Raw genomic sequence first — 17,661 nt, 5'->3', positions numbered from 1 at the left:
TTGCAACCCTAATGCTGTGTCTTTCAGCTACACTCTCAAGATAACACTTAATAGTAACTTGCATTACATTTTATCTAAAGTAGATTGAAATGTCTTGTAACATTGATTCATGTATGTTCATGATGTACATGAATGATCAATTAAGCATTATATAATGTTAATGACTAAGTAATGAAAGTTATAATAATGTTACAAAAGAGCATGAAATAAATATACTCATTCTAATTCCATTCCAATAATTACTATAAAATAATTTCTACAAGAAGAGCTGCCAATTTATAATTGTCTATCAATATTTTAAAAAGAGTAAAATGACAAATACATTTTGACGTACAGTAGATTTAGCTGTTAATTAATTTCATGATATCAAAGAGCTTCATGATGTCAGCAGTACATAAAATCGATCAGATCCTTTCAAAACATCCCAGTTTTCAGTACTGGTACTTCACACCATCAAGGGTGGCTGCAGGTCAGAGATACTGATAGTCCTCAGATCAACTGAATATTCCCTATTTAAAATATTTGTAAAAACATGATTGCATGAAGTCCTTGACCGGATATCCAACAGTTGCACCTAAAACATCTTCAATCTTCAGTAGTTGTGTTGGGTTTAAGTGCGATTCTGTGTGGTCAGCAAACGTTGTTGTTGCTGTAGGAAGCTGATGACTTCTGGACTTCTCAGCAGAGACTGCAGACAAAAACATTAGCTATCACTTTATAGTAAGTCACTTTGGTAAGAAGGCATCTGCTATTGAAGGAATAGTTTAGGTTAAGTATAGATATAGCAATGTCTGATTCATGAGCAAATAGTTCTTTTGAGTCAGATCTTTCAATAAATCAGAATCTAGATCACAAAATTAAAAAGTCTGAATGATTAATTCATGAATCAAACTACTGTTGCAACAGTTCTAGTTAACAGTTCACTGGAGGGTAAGATCTTACATTTTGGCTTAATCTGACAACAAAGTTATTACATGACTTTATAAGACATAGAATTCAGCACACAAGCCGTAATGACTACTTTTATTGTGCTTTTGCTTCCTATTTGATGCTTGAAAGTTCCAGTCCAAATTCATTGTAATTACATGGTAAATAGCAACTAGTACATTATTCAAAATGTCTCCTTTTGGGTTCTACTCCATAGACTCTTTAAAGCAACAGTTAGCAACATATTACATTTAAATTCTTCTAATCAGATAACAGTTGTTGACTTTCAGTTAAGGTTATTACTATATATATATATATATATATATATATATATATATATATATATATATATATATATATATATATATATTACTTGGATTACACATATTTCTAAAAACATTTATTTATAATTCATTTAAGATATGAATTCATATGTACGTCTGTTTGTTTCTGTGACAGCTGAAGGGTGTACAATAATGAACATGGAGGAAATATAGTCATTAGAATTTGAATTTATTGAGTGGAAAAATACAAATGTTTCTGTGAAGTAGGGCTGTTAACAGGGCTGAGAAACAAAATTCTGTGTTATATTCGAATTTTTAAGACATTACTTCAGTTGGGGGGAAAAAATTTACAAGACATATGATTTTTAAATGAACACTGTCTCCTACGTTCACAAGAGGATGCAACAAATCAATATAAACACAGCACCATTTTGTAGTGTTTGTTTATTGCAAAGAATATTTCTGGCTGTTAACAAATGTGCGTAAAACGATAGTCAAAAGATTTAGCCAGTTTATATTCTTCAATATTAAGTAAAGAAAAAACGAGAAAAGAAACGCTTCAATGGATGGAACTATTTTAACAGGTGCCATAGTACTACCATGGATACAAGCTTCATAATACCGGTGGTACCACAGTGTTTTCATTCAATACAATAACAGAGTACAGCATAGTCAAGACACAACCACCAAAGTCTTCTGGAGGCCGTTCACTCCGAATGCCTCCATCTTTTTTTTTTTTTATAAAGTTTGCACTACATGGACATCTTTGATCGTTGTGTCGTGTCTTGCTGTTTTTTACAGCGTCTCGAGCAGTAACAACGCATTTTTTTTAGACAGTGCATCAATTTAAAAGGAAATTCAACCTTAAAAACTTTTGTTGCATTGCGTCCGTTTTAGCCCATGAATGTAAGTCATCATCAGTGCTAGGCAAACTCATTTATGCTAATTTTAACATTCAAATGTGCATTTTTATCTTAAATTCGATGAATATTCAAATTTATCATTTTAATTTGACAACCTTACTGTGAAGTGCTTTAGAAAGTAACTTAGAGTTAATGTAATTAATAATGTGATTACTTTTATGAAGTAATCAACAAAGTAATCTGATTACTATTTTTAGAGAAGTAATTCGTACTTTGTAGTGTACTACTTTTTTGTGTAACTTTCTCAAGTCCATACAATGCAAGTGAATGGTGACCAGAACTCTATAAGCTCCATAAAGCACATAAAGAGAGCATAAAAGTAATCTCCATTTGTTTAATCCATGTCTTCTGAAGCGATCTAGTTGTTTTTGGGTGAGAAAAGACTCAAATATAACTCCTTTTTCACTGTTCATCCTGTCATTGCAGTCTTCCATTGCATGATTTCAAGCTCGATTACACTTCCTAGTGCTTGACACGTGTGCCGAGCGCTAAATGGCGCCGCAGGAAGTGTAATCAAGCTCGAAATCATGGTCGCCAAGAAGACTGTAGATGTCAAGAGTTATAGTGAAAAATATTTTAGATTTTAGACTGTTCTCTCCTAAAACCCAACTAGAACCCTTCAGAAGATATTGATTAAACCACTGGAGTTGTGTGGATTACTTTTAATGCTGACTTTATCTCCTTTTTTGGACCTTTTGGAGATCTGGTCACCATTCAATTGCATTGTATTGACCTACAGAGCTGAAATAATCTTCTAAAAATCTCTGTTTGTTTTCAGCAGAAGAAAGCAAGCCATACACATCTGGGATTTTTCATTTTTAGAGAGAATTTTCATTTTTGGGTGAACTAACCCTTTAATAGCTAGGCAATCACTAAAGACCCATTTCAAAAACGTAAATTTCCATATTCCATTTTTACATAACTAGATGAATTATGCATTAACTAATTCAAGTAGACTTGCTATTACTCTATATGCAAAGCCCAGCAAAAAGGTGTTTTGATGCACTTACCAGTCTTTTCTGATTCAACACCTGCTCAATGAGGGAAGGTCTGGCTGGTCTGTCTCCTATGGTACCCAGCCGTTGCTTAGTAACAGAGACTGGCCTCTCCTCCGAACCCTCCTACAAATAATAACTGATGTTTTTAAGCGATTTCAGATTATCTGTGATTTAATAATTCAATTAATGATCAAAACAAATCCATAAACAACATAATAAGAGCACAGAACATAAACCTAAAAGTTAAGTTAAAACTTAAAAGTTAAATTGTTATTTATCCAGAAACAAGCTTCTTACGTCTAACTTTCCTGATGACATGGCCTGGTCGCTTTTCTTCTTCTTATATTTGTCCTTGTACATTTTATTGCGGTGTTTTTTGCACATCCAAGGTTTCCTGGCTTTGGCCACCTGTGTGGTGGTCTCTGTGCAGCCGTCATAGATGCAGGTCTTCGGCACATTCTCGCTCTCTCCGGACGTCTCGTCGTCGTTGAGCTCATCGGGGCTCGCTGCTCCGTCTCTCGGGTCAGACGCCTCCAACACGTCGCTCTCATCGCCGGGATCGTCCGCGTCGTACGGGAAGTTCTCCTGGTCCGACGGGGTGGTGCTGCTCTCCGCGGGTCCGGGTGTTTGACCGCCTTTACCCGCACAGGGAAGCACGTTGTCGGTCATTTTATCTTTTTAGAGCTCGATTTAAATGCTCAGTTAATCTCACCTGTCATGCGCTGTCCCAAAACCGTATGTTTACAATCAGCAGACCAGACTTCCCGTTTGTGTGGATTCAGCACGCAATGATTTAGTTTGAAATGAAAATAAAATGTCTGTGACTAAAACACGGGCTCCGTTCACGGCAGTAATCATATAAACGGAGGAATAGCCCGCATATGATCTTTAAATGACCCCGTTATCGAGACAAAAACAAAACAATGATGGCCGCGTTAGAGACTCGCCTGCACATGATCAGACTGGCGCTGCGAGGGCGTACTCTAGTGGCACCACAGTACAACACCAATATTACTGAATTTATCAAATAAATAAACAGTGCTTTACATGTGGTTACCCTGCTAGGACACATGTGTGAACTTGAGGTGAACTGACTTCATAAATTCACCAAAATTACCTCGTAAACAGGTGGTTACACGTAATTGCAATAACATGTGCTGAGAAAAGATCTAGCATCATTCGTTTACACGTTACAATACGGTTCTATTTGCTAACATAAAGTACAATAGGTAGCCTGTCATGAACTAACCATGAACAATACTTTGTGCTGCTTTTATTATTAGCTTGGTTAATGTTAACTTAATACAATTGTTCATTGTTAGTTCTTGTTAGTTCATAATGCATTAAATGGATAGTTCACCCAGAAATGAAGATTCTCTCATCATTTACTCACCCTCATGCCATACCAGATGTGTATGACCTTCTTTTTTCTGCTGGACACAGAAGAATATCTCAGCTCTTTTGGTCCATATTATGCAAGTGCATGGTGACCAGAACTCCAAAAGCTACAAAAAACGCTGGATGCCATGCAAGGAGCAGACGTGTGAGCGACGAGCTCTGCGCACTTTGCTGAATTTTCGATTATTTTCATATTATAATCTGGTGAAATTTGTTACACCCAGTTACACATTTGCCCTTTGTTGCAAAACATGGCAAAGAAGTCAAAATCCTCGGGCTCGGGAGACATTAAAAGACACTTACGTGATCAGGATGAAAGCCCCGACAGGCCTACAGACCGGGGACTCGATTTGGATGGCGCGGCGAGAGAGGAGATCCAGCGTCAGTTGTCCAACATGTCGGTGATGTTGACGAAGATTCTTGCTGACTTGGAGGATCTCGCTGTAATACGTCGATCGATTATGGTGATGGAAATAAAATTCTCTGAGTTAGTTACAAGAGTGACTGATGTTGAAAAACGAATCGATTTTCTGGAATCTTCGGAGAGAGAATTAACCGCTAATCCACCCGCGACCAAAGTTGATCTGGAACATCTCCTTGAAAAGCTTGAAGATCTTGAAAATAGAAGCCGCAGGAATAACGTTCGAATTGTTGGAATTCCTGAGCTTGAGTAGGGCAGAGATATGGTGAAATTCCTAGACGAGTTTTTCCCGAGTCTGCTCGACATAACAGGCCACAAGCTGGAAATCGATCGAGCTCACAGAGTCCCGTCTCACAGATCTGCTGAGGGACACAGGCCTAGATCGATTCTGGCCAGATTTCTGAGATCATCCGATAAAGATCTTGTGTTGCGCCAGGCGAGGAGCAAAGGGAAGCTTTCTTGGAAGAACCATAATATTTTCTTGTTCCCGGACTTTGCGAGTTCGACAAGAGAGAAACGCGATCGGTTCAAGGAATGTAAGAAACTCTTACATCAGAAAAACATCTCGTTTGCTCTGATGTTTCCTGCCAAACTGAGAATAGAAACGAAGGTCGGTCGCAAAGTATTCACATGTCCAAATCAGGCAATGTCTTTTATGGAATCAATGTCTGAGTAAACCATTGGATGTTTCTCATGTGAGTGGTTCTGACTCGCTGTACTAACTCTTGAGGATGCTGGGCGACATTTTGGATTTTTTGCGTTGGCTCCGCCGAGCGGCTGGAGCTTGTTTTGTGAATAACACTTTTCCTTAAAGAAACTTTTGCATTGATAAAAGATTACTTTTGCATTGAAGTTCCCAGACAGATTGAGAGTGGACACTACGGATGACCGCAAAATATCTACATGCTCACACAAAGGATGTCTTTTATAAAGCTGACGGATTATGTAAGTCATGGTATATACTTTAATGCAGCCTCCGAGTGAATTGACTCGACCATCCGGGGAACCGGGATGCCGGTGTTGTTTCTTTTTGTGTTGGTTCCGCCTAGCGGCTGGAGCTTGTTCTATTGAATAACACTCCTTGGAACAGCTGTAGATTAATCTGTTCATTCTTCGTGCTTATTCCTCCTGCTGGCTGTAGTTTGTTTTGTTGAGTTTTTTTATTTTTTTTATGGGACATTGGAATGATTACATCATCCGCTGAACTCATAACAGCTGGCTCACTGAACATTCGTTTGTCTGTCCGAGGAATATGAACGGTTTTATATCAGCTGGAATTTGTCTTGTGGAAGATAACATCCTTAAGACAGTTCTGTGGATGAATCTACACGTTCTTAGTGTTCATTCTTCTTATTGACTGGGTTTATTTTACAAATTGTAATTGTAATTTTATGTAATTTTGCCTCACAAATTTGTGAGGCAAAATTGAGCAATCCGATGGCAAAGTTGTCGTGGGGGCTCATGGGCGTTCATGGACCTTTTGAGTTTAGAGGGATTGTCGCCGGTTGGCGCTGTCGTGCGCGGGGTTAATGCGCACGTTTTTCTTTTTTCTGTTTGTTTTGTTCGGGGGTTGATTGTTTCACTAATGGGGAATGTGGTCTATATAATTTTGTTTTTGACACACAATTTATTTTTTTTTCTATATCAAAATGTCAAATGTTAATATGAGTGTACTATCTCTCTCCACATTGAATGTGAATGGGTTGGGGCACACCATAAAAAGAAGGAAGATTATTACTTTTCTAAAACGTAAGAAATATGATATAGTGTTTCTTCAAGAAACACATCTCTCCCCGCAGGAAGCTGAAAAATTTGGGAAGATATGGGGTGGACATGTTTTCTTTAGTGTTGGCTCAAGTAAGAGCAAGGGAGTCATTATATTGGTAAATAAACATCTACAATTCAAATGTCTCAAACAGAGCAAAGATAAATTAGGAAGAGTAATTATTGTCTTAGCTGAAATTCAAGGGCAAAGGTTGATTTTGGCTAATATTTACGCACCTAACGCTGATGATCAGGGCTTTTTTATAGATCTTGAAGGGATGTTGCAAACCGTTGGCACCCCTCATGATATAATATTGGGAGGAGACTTTAATCTTTTGATGGACTCAGTGCTTGATCATAGTGAAGCAAAAGTGTGTAAGCCCCTTAGAGCAACACTGACGCTTCACAGGATGTGTAAAAATCTTGGTCTTACAGACATTTGGAGACTTCTGAACCCATCTGGTAGGGAGTATACATTTTTTTCATCAGTCCACAAGATTTATTCTAGAATAGATTTTTTTTTAATATCCAAATCCCTCATTTCATCTGTTGTTGATTGCTCAATTGGAAATATCTTAGTCTCAGATCACGCCCTGGTGAGTTTAGAGGTGATGTCACATATAGAGAAAAATAAATCTTATAGTTGGCGCCTTAATGTGTCCCTTTTGCAAAATCCTGATTTCCAACAAATGTTAAAGACTGAAATCAGTGTTTATATGGAGACCAACTGGTCCTCGGTATCCTCTGTGGGCGTGGCTTGGGAGGCACTTAAGGTGGTTCTTAGGGGTCGGATCATACAGTAGGCCTCATTCATCAAAAAATCCAAAGCACAAGAACTCGTGGAGTTGGAAGGAAATATTAAAAGTGCAGAGGCAGAGCTGAAGCACCGTATGTCATCTGATGGCCTCAGAGAATTGACTCGTTTGAAATACAGATATAATACTATTCTGTCACAGAAAGTGGAGTTTTGGTTATTCAGGGCAAGACAGTCATACTTTGAGTCAGGTGATAAAGCAGGAAAACTTTTGGCTAGATATATAAAGCAGAGAGAGTCTTTTTCTATCATTCCCTCAGTGAAATCTGCTTGTGGTGAAATATTTACCTCGGCTATTGATATTAATAATGCTTTTAAAGAGTTCTATCTTGATCTTTATAGTTCCACGTCTTAGTCTACTGATGAAGATATTAAAAACTTTGTGGAACCATTAGATCTTCCTAAACTGACGAATGAGCAAAAAAACTCTCTTGATTCTGAGATAACCTTGGAGGAGCTTGATGAGGTAATTAAGTCCCTGCCTGCAGGCAAGTCTCCAGGGCCTGACGGCTTTGCCGCTGAGTTTTTCAAATCTTATGCTACAGAACTGGCGCCACTTTTGTTAGAAGTTTATACTGATTCATTTAAGAATGGAAAGCTTCCGCCAACCATGACACAAGCCCGGATCAGTCTGATTCTTAAAAAGGACAAAGATCCAAGCGAGTGTAAAAGTTACCGCCCAATTTCGCTGATCCAGTTAGATTAGTTAGAAAATTTTGTCCAAAATTCTGGCTAATCGATTAAGTAAAGTTATGACATCTCTTATACATATAGATCAGGTGGGGTTTATTCGAGGCCGTAGTTCTTCTGATAATATTAGGCGTTTCATCAATATCATGTGGTCAGTAGCAAATGAACAATCTCCGGTTGCTGCCATCTCTCTTGACGCCGAAAAGGCGTTTGATATGGTAGAATGGGATTATCTTTTCAAGATTTTGGAAAGGTATGGGTTCGGGAATACATTTATTGGTTGGATTAAGTTACTTTATAGACACCCTGTAGCAGCAGTACAAATAAATGGGTTAATTTCAGATTATTTTACTCTGGATAGGGGCAACCGGCAGGGTTGCCCTCTTTCCCCATTATTGTTCTGTCTTGCCCTGGAACCATTAGCAGCCGCGATAAGAAAGGAGGATGATTTTCCAGGGGTGACGGCGGGAGGTGTAGCGCATAAGCTTCTGCTTTACGCAGTTGATATTTTATTATTCGTCTCCGACCCCACTAGATCCATGCCTTGCCTCCACAAAATTATTAACTCCTTTTCCAAATTCTCAGGATACAGAGTCAATTGGTCTAAATCCGAAGCTTTGGCTTTGACAGCGTACTGTCCAGTAACGGCTTTCCAGCCGGGCGCCTTCATGTGGCCCAAACAGGGAATTAAGTATTTGGGAATTTTATTCCCAGCAAATTTGTCTGATTTAGTTAATTTTGATCCCTTAATAAAAAGGTTTTCGAATGATGTGGACAGGTGGGCTTCATTACACTTATCGATGATTGGGAAGGTTAATGTTATTAAAATGAATTGCATTCCAGAATTTAACTATCTGCTACAATCTCTCCCTGTAGATGTCCCTCTCTCTTATTTTAAGTAATTTGATAGCATAGTGAAGTCCTTCATTTGGAATGGTAAGCGTCCCAGGTTAAATTTCAGTTAAATACATAGGCCGATTGACAAAGGTGGGTTAGGCCTACCCAAGATTTTATTTTATTATTATGCATTCAGTCTTAGACATTTGGTTCATTGGTCGCTTCCATCTGAGAGAGCCCCTCCCTGGTTTTGTATTGAAAAGGAAGTTCTTGCCCCTATCTCGCCACTGCAAAGCCTTTCGATTAAACTAGCTGGAGAGGTTAAGTCGCACCCTGTTATTTTGCATTTACACTCGATATGGACAAAAGTGTCCAGAGTGTTTAATTCTGATATTTATTTAAATGTTGCCTCGAGCATATGGCAGAACCCTAAACTATGCATTAATAAGTCCCCTTTCTGTTGGTCAGATTGGATTGTGAGGGGGTTAATGCAATTGGTGACCTATATGAGAGTGGAGTATTGAGATATTTTGAAAATTTGGTTCAACATTTTGGGATTCCCAGATCTCAGTTTTATAAGTATTTACAGCTGCGCCACCTGCTCTGCTCTGTTTTTGGGAGTAGCATACACCCCCCTAGAGCGGCAGATACTCTGGAAGTGGTGATTGCTGCTTTTGGGAAGGGTCATGAGGCATCAGTGTATTACTCCTTGTTAATTCAGAGTCTGGGGGACCGAGCTTTAAATTCTCTTAAAAGATTATGGGAGAAAGATTTAAACTTGGTATTGGAGGAGGGAGTGTGGGCAAGGATTCTAAAAAACATAAAGTCTGCATCTAGAGATGCAAGGGTTCGTCTTATGCAATTTAAGATTTTACATAGATTTTATTGGACCCCCTCTAGATTGTATAGGCTTGGTCTTAAGGACACACCCATCTGCTGGCGATGCCATACTGAAGATGGAGACACCATCCATGTTTTTTGGGGGTGCCTTAAGATCCAAGAATTTTGGCTGAAGGTGCAAAGTTTTGTGTGTGATGTGTTGGGCACTCAGGTCTCGTTCTGCCCCAGACTCTGTATTTTGGGTGATAGGGAGGTCATGGATTTGGTAGATAAGCACATGAAGGACTGGGTTTTGACCAGTGTGATGATTGGTAGACAGGTTATTTTGAGGAGTTGGAAGTCGGAGGGAGCACCCTCGTTCCCGGAGTGGTGCGCGGAGATGGGGAGGGTGGCTGCCTTCGAGGAGGGGTCGAGTATTAGGATGGGGGTTAGGGAAACTTACAATAAGAAATGGGGCAATTATTTAGCATTTTTGAGGGAATCTCGAGGTGGGGCGGTGGAGGGAGTAATTTAAAGTTTTTTTTTAATGTATTTATTTTTTTATTTTTTTTATTTTTTTTTATTTTTACTATTATTATACTTGATTATTGTATGTTATTTTATGTTGTTGTTTTAGTTTTCTGTGTGTGTGTGTCTATATTCTATTGACCACAGGGGTGTTCGTGGGGGGGTCAGGGTGGTTTGAGAGTTTGGTAGGGGGAGGGGATATAGTGGGGGTTTAATGTTAAAAGTTTTTGATTCATTATATAGATGTTGTTGTATTTCTTGTGTTCATTTATGAATCAATAAAAAAATTTTAATAACAAAAAAAAAAAAAAAAAAAAAAAAAACCCTACAAAAAACAAAACAAAACAAAAAATTCAGAATAAAGGTAATCCATAAGACTACAGTGGTTTAATCAATGTCTTCTGAAGCGATTCAGTTGGTTTTGGGTGAGAACAGACCAAAACATAACTCCTTTTTCACTGTACATTTTGTCATTACAATCTCTAGCCACGATCATGATTTCAATGCGATTACACTTCCTAGTGTTTGACGCATGCGCAGAGCGCTAGATGGTGCTATAGGAAGTATAACCGTACCTAAAATCATGATCTTCAAGTAGACTGCTGTCAAGATGTACTGGTCTGTTCTCACCTAAAACCACTTAAGTCATATGGATTACTTTTATGCTGCCTTTATGTGCCTTTTTGGAGATTCAAAGTTTTGGTCACCATTCACTGGCATTGTATGGACCAACAGAGCTGAGATTTTCTTCTGAAAATCTTCGTTTGTGTTCAGCAGAAAAAATTTATAAACATCTGGGATGGCATGAGGGTGAGTAAGTGAAAGAGAAATTGTTCGATGATCAAAATTGACAATTGGGATTTTATGGTATTTAGAGCTTATTTACCTCTAAATTACACCATTAATTTTCATATAAAATAATTATTTTACTTATAATACATTTTTTTTAATTTAATTTTATTTATTTTTTATCTTCACTTCAATAAAATCATTCTTTTCAGTGAATTGAAAGATTGTCAAAACATCAGAAGATGTGATGCACTGGGGGTCTCTGGTGACACGTGCTGGATTAAAAATAACAATTACATGAAATTACAACTATGCAACTAATACATGAAAATATACAACAAATATACAACTTCAGTGCTGCATGCAGTGCTGATCTCTATAAGCCATTGTTGTAACAAACTTAATTTCTAGATACTATCCCAAGTTATGCATTGCATATATTTTTATACATATTAAAAAACAAATATTTGTACAATTTTAGCATTTTTTTTAAACCACTTGTGTTTTGCAATGATGCTCCAATGTGCTGTCAAACCTGACCATGCTGCCACAGTCAAATCTGATTATGCTACAGAGAAAAGCCAGAGTAATTATTTTGTTACCTGTCATTTATTTCAAACATCAAAATTCTAGCTTAAACTTGTCACACAGGGGTCAGACTCAGTTCGGGTCAATTTTGACCCAAATAATAAGTGTCAAATCTGTGTGTTCAGATAGCAAGTGGAGAAAAAGTCACCAAGTCTTGTATCACTCAGATAAAGGATACCATTTTTATTAAAGAAACTAAATAAAAATGGGTCAAAAATGACCCTTACAATACATGAGTTAAGGAGTATTCCAGATTCAAGACAAGTTAAGCTGAATCGATGAGTATTTTATTGCTTACGGATTGGTCCCATTCACTTCCATTGTAAGTGCTTCACTGTAACCTTGATTTTTGCTTTTTTTTAAAGAAAAGGGAGACAAAAATAATGTTTGTGGTTATCAACATTATGCCACAAATGCTGTCGACTGAGTTTAAAATGTATTGAACCCAGAATATTCCTTTAACATATACATTTTTTTAATAAAACATTTTATTAGTATATGTTGCAATTAACATTGACCAGCATTTATAAGTGCTGTTAAAGTATTTTTTCATTATTTGTTCATGTTAACTAATGTAGTTACCTAATGTTAATGAACACAACCTTATTGTATAGTGTTTCCTTTGTTTCTAATGCTATGAAATTCTGCATCTTAGAGTTGTGTTCAGAAATGTCCAAATACTTTTTAGGGGCCACTGTATATTTATATACATCCATCTACTGTATCCTCCTGAGACCCTCACGTGACTGCTGTGTGCATTTTCCATTTCCCTTTTTGATTTGTAACTAGTAGCACCTTATAAACAAACAAACAAACAAAAAAATTCTAGCGCAAATAGTTTTCCTAAAAATTGATGCCCACATATGTGGACAGCGGGACAAAGTTGTGAAATTTTAAATAATACCAAGCTATAGAAAGTCCGATTCTTTTTCATCTACTTGTTTATTATGTTTCCAGGAGTGTTGGTTATTCATGTTTTTGAGACATTACAGACATTACAGCTGATTTTCTGTAAAGCTGAATAATTACTTCTGATTCAAAGTAATGGGCCAGCATCATCCAATCACTGCCAACCATGTTAAACTAAAATGTAGCATTAAAAATTCTGAATCTATGTATTGATTACCATTGTCCCATGTCAAACATGTCGAGTGGTCCAAACATCATCTGCACCCTGAAACGGAACTTTTGGTCGGATTTTAGGATTGAATGCACTTAGCTGCATAGAAAGCTATAGGATGCTCCCTTGCTCCCTATTTAGTGAATGACTTAACCTCCAGTGTGCTGTCTGTCTGCACTGGTCTCAGAACAGTTCAAAATGCTCCTTATTTTTATCCTAACTCCATATAAAGCCTCTGAAAGCAACATTTTCAACTTTTGGATGAACCCATTTTCTCTCAATATGAAAATGCACAGTAAATATATAGGAATGCATTTGTTAATGTTGCTAATGCTTTGTTGCTAACAAAATTAAACATAACAAAATGTATATTAAATTGAAGCTGAATGACCCACAGATGTGTTAGAGTTTAAAGTTATTCAAAATAACTAACATGTTTTTTCTACTTTTGAGGAAATAGAATGCCAATTTCCACATATGTGGACATTATGTTTATCAGCGTGCTGAAACGTGAAAAATGAACGGATTTTTTTAAAGCAGCATATCAAACGAAACTAGAGACTCTACTCTTTACAACCAAACAGGTTTCAATGGGAAACGTAAAGAAATTTCTTACCAGAGGCAAGAAACCCTATAGGAGCGCTTCACAGAAATCGACACATGCTGTTGTGTCACGTGACTCGGTGCGCCAGAAGTTTAACCCTTAAATGACAGTAGAGTCTTGTGATTAGTATTCAGCTGGTTTTTATTCATTTAAATTATGTATTGTGTATAGCGAAGCCAAAATACAATGTCCACGCATGTGGATGGGGGGTCACTCGAGGGTATATATGTGTCCATGGCCTACATATTTTATCTCTGCACTGTTTCCTGTTCAGCAACTCTTCATACATGGTGAATTAAAAAGGCGTCTATCTTATGAATATGAAGCTGACATGTTGTATACTGCATGTTATGGATGACATAAAATAATTGTTTTGTTAATGTACAAATATTTTAATTAAGCCAGTTTTTATACAGTTCATTATGTACATGCACAGATTAACATTTGTCCAAAATTGTAGGTCTAATACAAGGCCTACTGTGGTTGATTATTATTACTATTAGACTCAGTTATTACACTGAATAATTCACTGCAGTTTTAAATCAACATAAAATAATAACATTTATTACTATTATTACTATTATTATTATTATTGTACAACACTGATAATAATGATAAATATTTAGGTTATTCATAAAAAATTACTTCTAAAATATTTCTAGAGTATCAAGGTGCATTCAGAGATGAACAAGCTCTCTCTCTCTCTGTTTCTGTCATTCAGTAGGACAGTGATGACACAGTTGATTTCTGTGAGGAGATGCTGCAGATCTCCATGTTAGTGAAAGAGCTTCCTGCCTCACTGCTACATTCAGGGTATGAAGAACTTGAGGATATGATGTTCTTCAGCCTGTGGACAGCAATGATCAGCAGGGTGAGCAGAAAAAACAGCAAGCTGAGGAAGATCGAGATGTAAACATATACATTTGCAGTATGTCCAAATGTGGCAGCGGCTGCTCCTGTAGAAACAGATGTTGGGCTGAACCTCAAATAGCTCTCGCTGTCCACCTCTGTGCCATTTATCTCCTCCACTGTTCCAGCCATACCAGACATATCTGTGGGGTTTGGAAATCTGGAAAAATAGGAGATAAGTTAAATTAGTTATTTTAGAATAAGTTTGAAAACCTCATAGAGCAATGTTGACTTTTTGTAGATGTATTTACTGAAAAGGGCTTTTCCCACTTGAAATTGATTACCACAAAAATGTATTTCGACTTGTCCAAAAATCTGGCTTCCAGTGAGGCACTTACAATAGAAGTGAATGGGGCCAATCTGTAAATGTTAAAATACTCACTGTTTGATCAAGTGTATCTAGCTTTGATACAGCTCAAGCCTTTGTTGCTAGTTCGAAAACATCACTTTAGAACTAGCAATGGAGGATGCGCTGCCTTTCGGCATTGGAGTAACTAGTGTGTGCGGGTGTGTGTGTGGGAGCAAGAGAAAGATTGAAACTGAGAGAGATCGCTTTTGGAATTACCTGTGTGGATCTCGTCAGGAATAACATCCCTTCAACTTGCCTGTGTAAGTTTAAGAATACTTCTTAGCAGCAGCGAGTGTTGCCATTCTTGTACAGCTTTTCCATTGCTAAACAACTGTTTACAATCCCACTGATTCATGGGGGTGCGCTGACTTTACTCTTGAGAGAGTTTGTGCGACAGCGAAAGAGAGGGGGAGGGGTAGCTGACGGCGCTTTTCACTATAGCTATGTGAGGCTGATTAGGGCGAAATACATTTAAACATTAAAAGTTGCACATATTAAAAGTTACTTCGGATAATAGAAATTGTTGTATTGATCAAGTCGCGGGGGTGCGGCTCTGTTTTTTGGTTGTGACTGGAGACCCTATGTATGTGTGTGAGCGTGTGTAAGTGCGGATGAGACGAGGGAGCATGAGGGCTGTTTTTAACTGAAATTTAAATAAATGTAAGAAATTTCAGACGATGTTTGATGTTCTTAACTGATTTACTTTAACCAATGTATTTGTTTTAATTGGTTATTTTGTTGTGGTAGCCTGTATGGCTCTTTGAAATAACTGAAATTATTTGGCGAAGTAATATGGAACCGTTATGCGGTCAAGACCTGGAACTACTTCACAGCCGTGTGTTTACTGGAAAATAATTGAACACCTTAGAATGTCCGTCAACCAATCAGAATCAAGTATTCAACAGACCCGTGGTATAAAGCTCAAATAATACACGTTTTAAGAAAAATTATGTAAGTGCTTTTATAAAACTATAAGCTTCACATTTCTGCATTTAAACCTTTCAAAAATTGCCCTATTCTTCACTTACATTGTAAGTGCCTCACTGTAACCTTGATTTGTTTTTTGTTTTTTAAAGAAAAGGAGGGGCAAGTCAAAATGAATTGTTGTGGTAATCAACATTATGCCACAAATGCTGTTAACTGAGCAAACTTGTATTAAACCCAGAATATTCCTTTAACCACAGTGTGAAACACCCTTAAAGGGATAGTTCACCCCAAAATGAAAATTCTACCATCATTTATTTGCCCTCAAGCCATCCCAGATGTCTATTGTAGAACACAAACAAAGATTTTTAGAAGAATATATCAGCTCTGTAGGTACTTTACTTTTATGCTGCCTTTATGTGCTATTTGGAGCTTCAAAGTTTTAGTCACCATTCACTTGCATTGAATGGACTTACAGAGCTGAAATATTCTTCTAAAAATCTTAGTTTGTGTTCAGCAGAAGAAAGAAAGTCATATACATATTGGATGGCATGAGGTTGAGTAAATAATGAGATAATTTATTTTTGGGTGAACTATTCCTTTAAGAGTTTTAACTTAAAGGTGAAGTGTGTAATTTTTCAAATGTTAAAATATGTTCTCCTTACCGAACTTTAAAAGCAAAACAACTATACGTTTTTGCCATATTGTATATTTCAGGCTATTGGATGATTTTCTTTTTGGGCACTGCACAAATTTAGTTTGTGGCAAAGAATATGTGAAGTGTGGACACTGCCTGTTATTTATATAATTATATGTTAGTTGAATGTACTGTGTTAACATCAAAATTACTGTATATTAACTACTTTAAAGCTAAAAATTACTACATTTTTGGCCTTTATCGCATTTAGAGCCTTAATAAAAGGGTTTTGCATTCAGTACCTTTACTATTTTGAGGACCAAAAAGGACCATTACATCTGTGACCTCAACACCAATGACCCCCCGCCCCCCTCCAATGGTTATTATTCAACCCCTTAAACCCCTTAAAGTTTTTCAGACATTTTTATCATCCAACATCACCAGTCATTGTTAACAAGAAATGTCTTTAATGTGCTCAATCAGTTGCCTTACACACATCCTGATCAATGCATCACTATAATTAGAATTGTGAGATATCTCTATTCATCAATATTCCAGTCTTATTTCATGTCAGGCCAACAAAGTTCATTGCCAGACATCATACCATTTCCTTTTCTTATCTCTAACTTTGATGAATTTTGAATGTGTTACTGTTCAGAAAAAAATCAACAACAACAACCAGAACACTTAAATACTTCAGACTGAATGTGAAGAGGATGATAATGACATTTAATTATGCTTTTTGTATCCAGGCAACCTGCATTTCAGTGGGCTCATAAGCTGGTATGGGTTGTTGTTTGGGCCACTGGGGTGGCCACACTGGCTCAGTGGCACACACAGAAGGTCACTTCGTTGTTTACCACCACTTGCATACTCACAGCTCATGAATAATAGACTGAGAGGTACCTGAGCAGGAAAATGTCATGGCTTTCCAAGTTTGAAAAGAACAACATGCCGTATCTTCTGTCTGTTCATACAAAAAAAATGGAACACGAAAATTGTGTTTTTACAAAGTTAGTGTTATTCACATCTGATCTTGTTTAAAAAGATAGTTCACATAAAAATTACATTTCTGGCATCATTTACTCACCTTTGTGTCATTCCATACCTGCATGATTTTCTTTCTTCGGTGGAACACAAAAGGAGATGTTAGGCAGAATGTAAGCCTCAGTCACCATTCACTTTTCATATGGAAACACAGCAGCATCAGTATTCTTCAAAATATCTCCTCTTGTGTTCCACAGAAAAGAGAAAGTCAGATGGGTTTTGGAATGACTTGAGCATGAGTAAATGACATCAAAATTGTCATTTTTGGATGAACTAATCCTTTAAGACTAT

At 37.2% G+C, this 17,661-nt stretch overlaps 2 protein-coding genes across 2 annotated transcripts; both read right to left on the bottom strand.

Moving 5' to 3' along the window:
- Positions 1 to 54: 54 nt before the first annotated feature.
- LOC127433679 (regulatory factor X-associated protein-like) lies at positions 55 to 4,089 on the bottom strand. Its single transcript, XM_051685772.1, has 3 exons — positions 3,430 to 4,089; positions 3,145 to 3,255; positions 55 to 688 (listed from the first exon to the last, which is right to left on the bottom strand). Exons 1-3 carry the CDS (start codon positions 3,799 to 3,801, stop codon positions 611 to 613), a joined length of 561 nt encoding a protein of 186 aa, XP_051541732.1. The 5' UTR covers positions 3,802 to 4,089; the 3' UTR covers positions 55 to 610.
- A 10,132-nt stretch (positions 4,090 to 14,221) lies between these two features.
- On the bottom strand, positions 14,222 to 17,424 carry LOC127433242 (serine-rich and transmembrane domain-containing protein 1-like). Its single transcript, XM_051684956.1, has 2 exons — positions 17,414 to 17,424; positions 14,222 to 14,573 (listed from the first exon to the last, which is right to left on the bottom strand). Exons 1-2 carry the CDS (start codon positions 17,422 to 17,424, stop codon positions 14,222 to 14,224), a joined length of 363 nt encoding a protein of 120 aa, XP_051540916.1.
- Positions 17,425 to 17,661: the final 237 nt, after the last annotated feature.

This window comes from Myxocyprinus asiaticus, chromosome 43, assembly GCF_019703515.2.
Source record: "Myxocyprinus asiaticus isolate MX2 ecotype Aquarium Trade chromosome 43, UBuf_Myxa_2, whole genome shotgun sequence".
NCBI lineage: Eukaryota > Metazoa > Chordata > Actinopteri > Cypriniformes > Catostomidae > Myxocyprinus > Myxocyprinus asiaticus.
Note: the sequence above shows the minus strand (reverse complement) of the source record. Positions and strands in the feature narration are given on the sequence as shown.

Coding starts and splice junctions, on each gene's coding strand:
- LOC127433679 (XM_051685772.1), bottom strand. CDS start 3,801: ATGACCGACAACGTGCTTCCCTGTGCGGGTAAAGGCGGTCAAACACCC. Junction 3,256..3,429: donor TGTCATCAGGAAAGTTAGAC/GTAAGAAGCTTG, acceptor TATTATTTGTAG/GAGGGTTCGGAGGAGAGGCC. Junction 689..3,144: donor TGTTGAATCAGAAAAGACTG/GTAAGTGCATCA, acceptor TTTTGTCTGCAG/TCTCTGCTGAGAAGTCCAGA.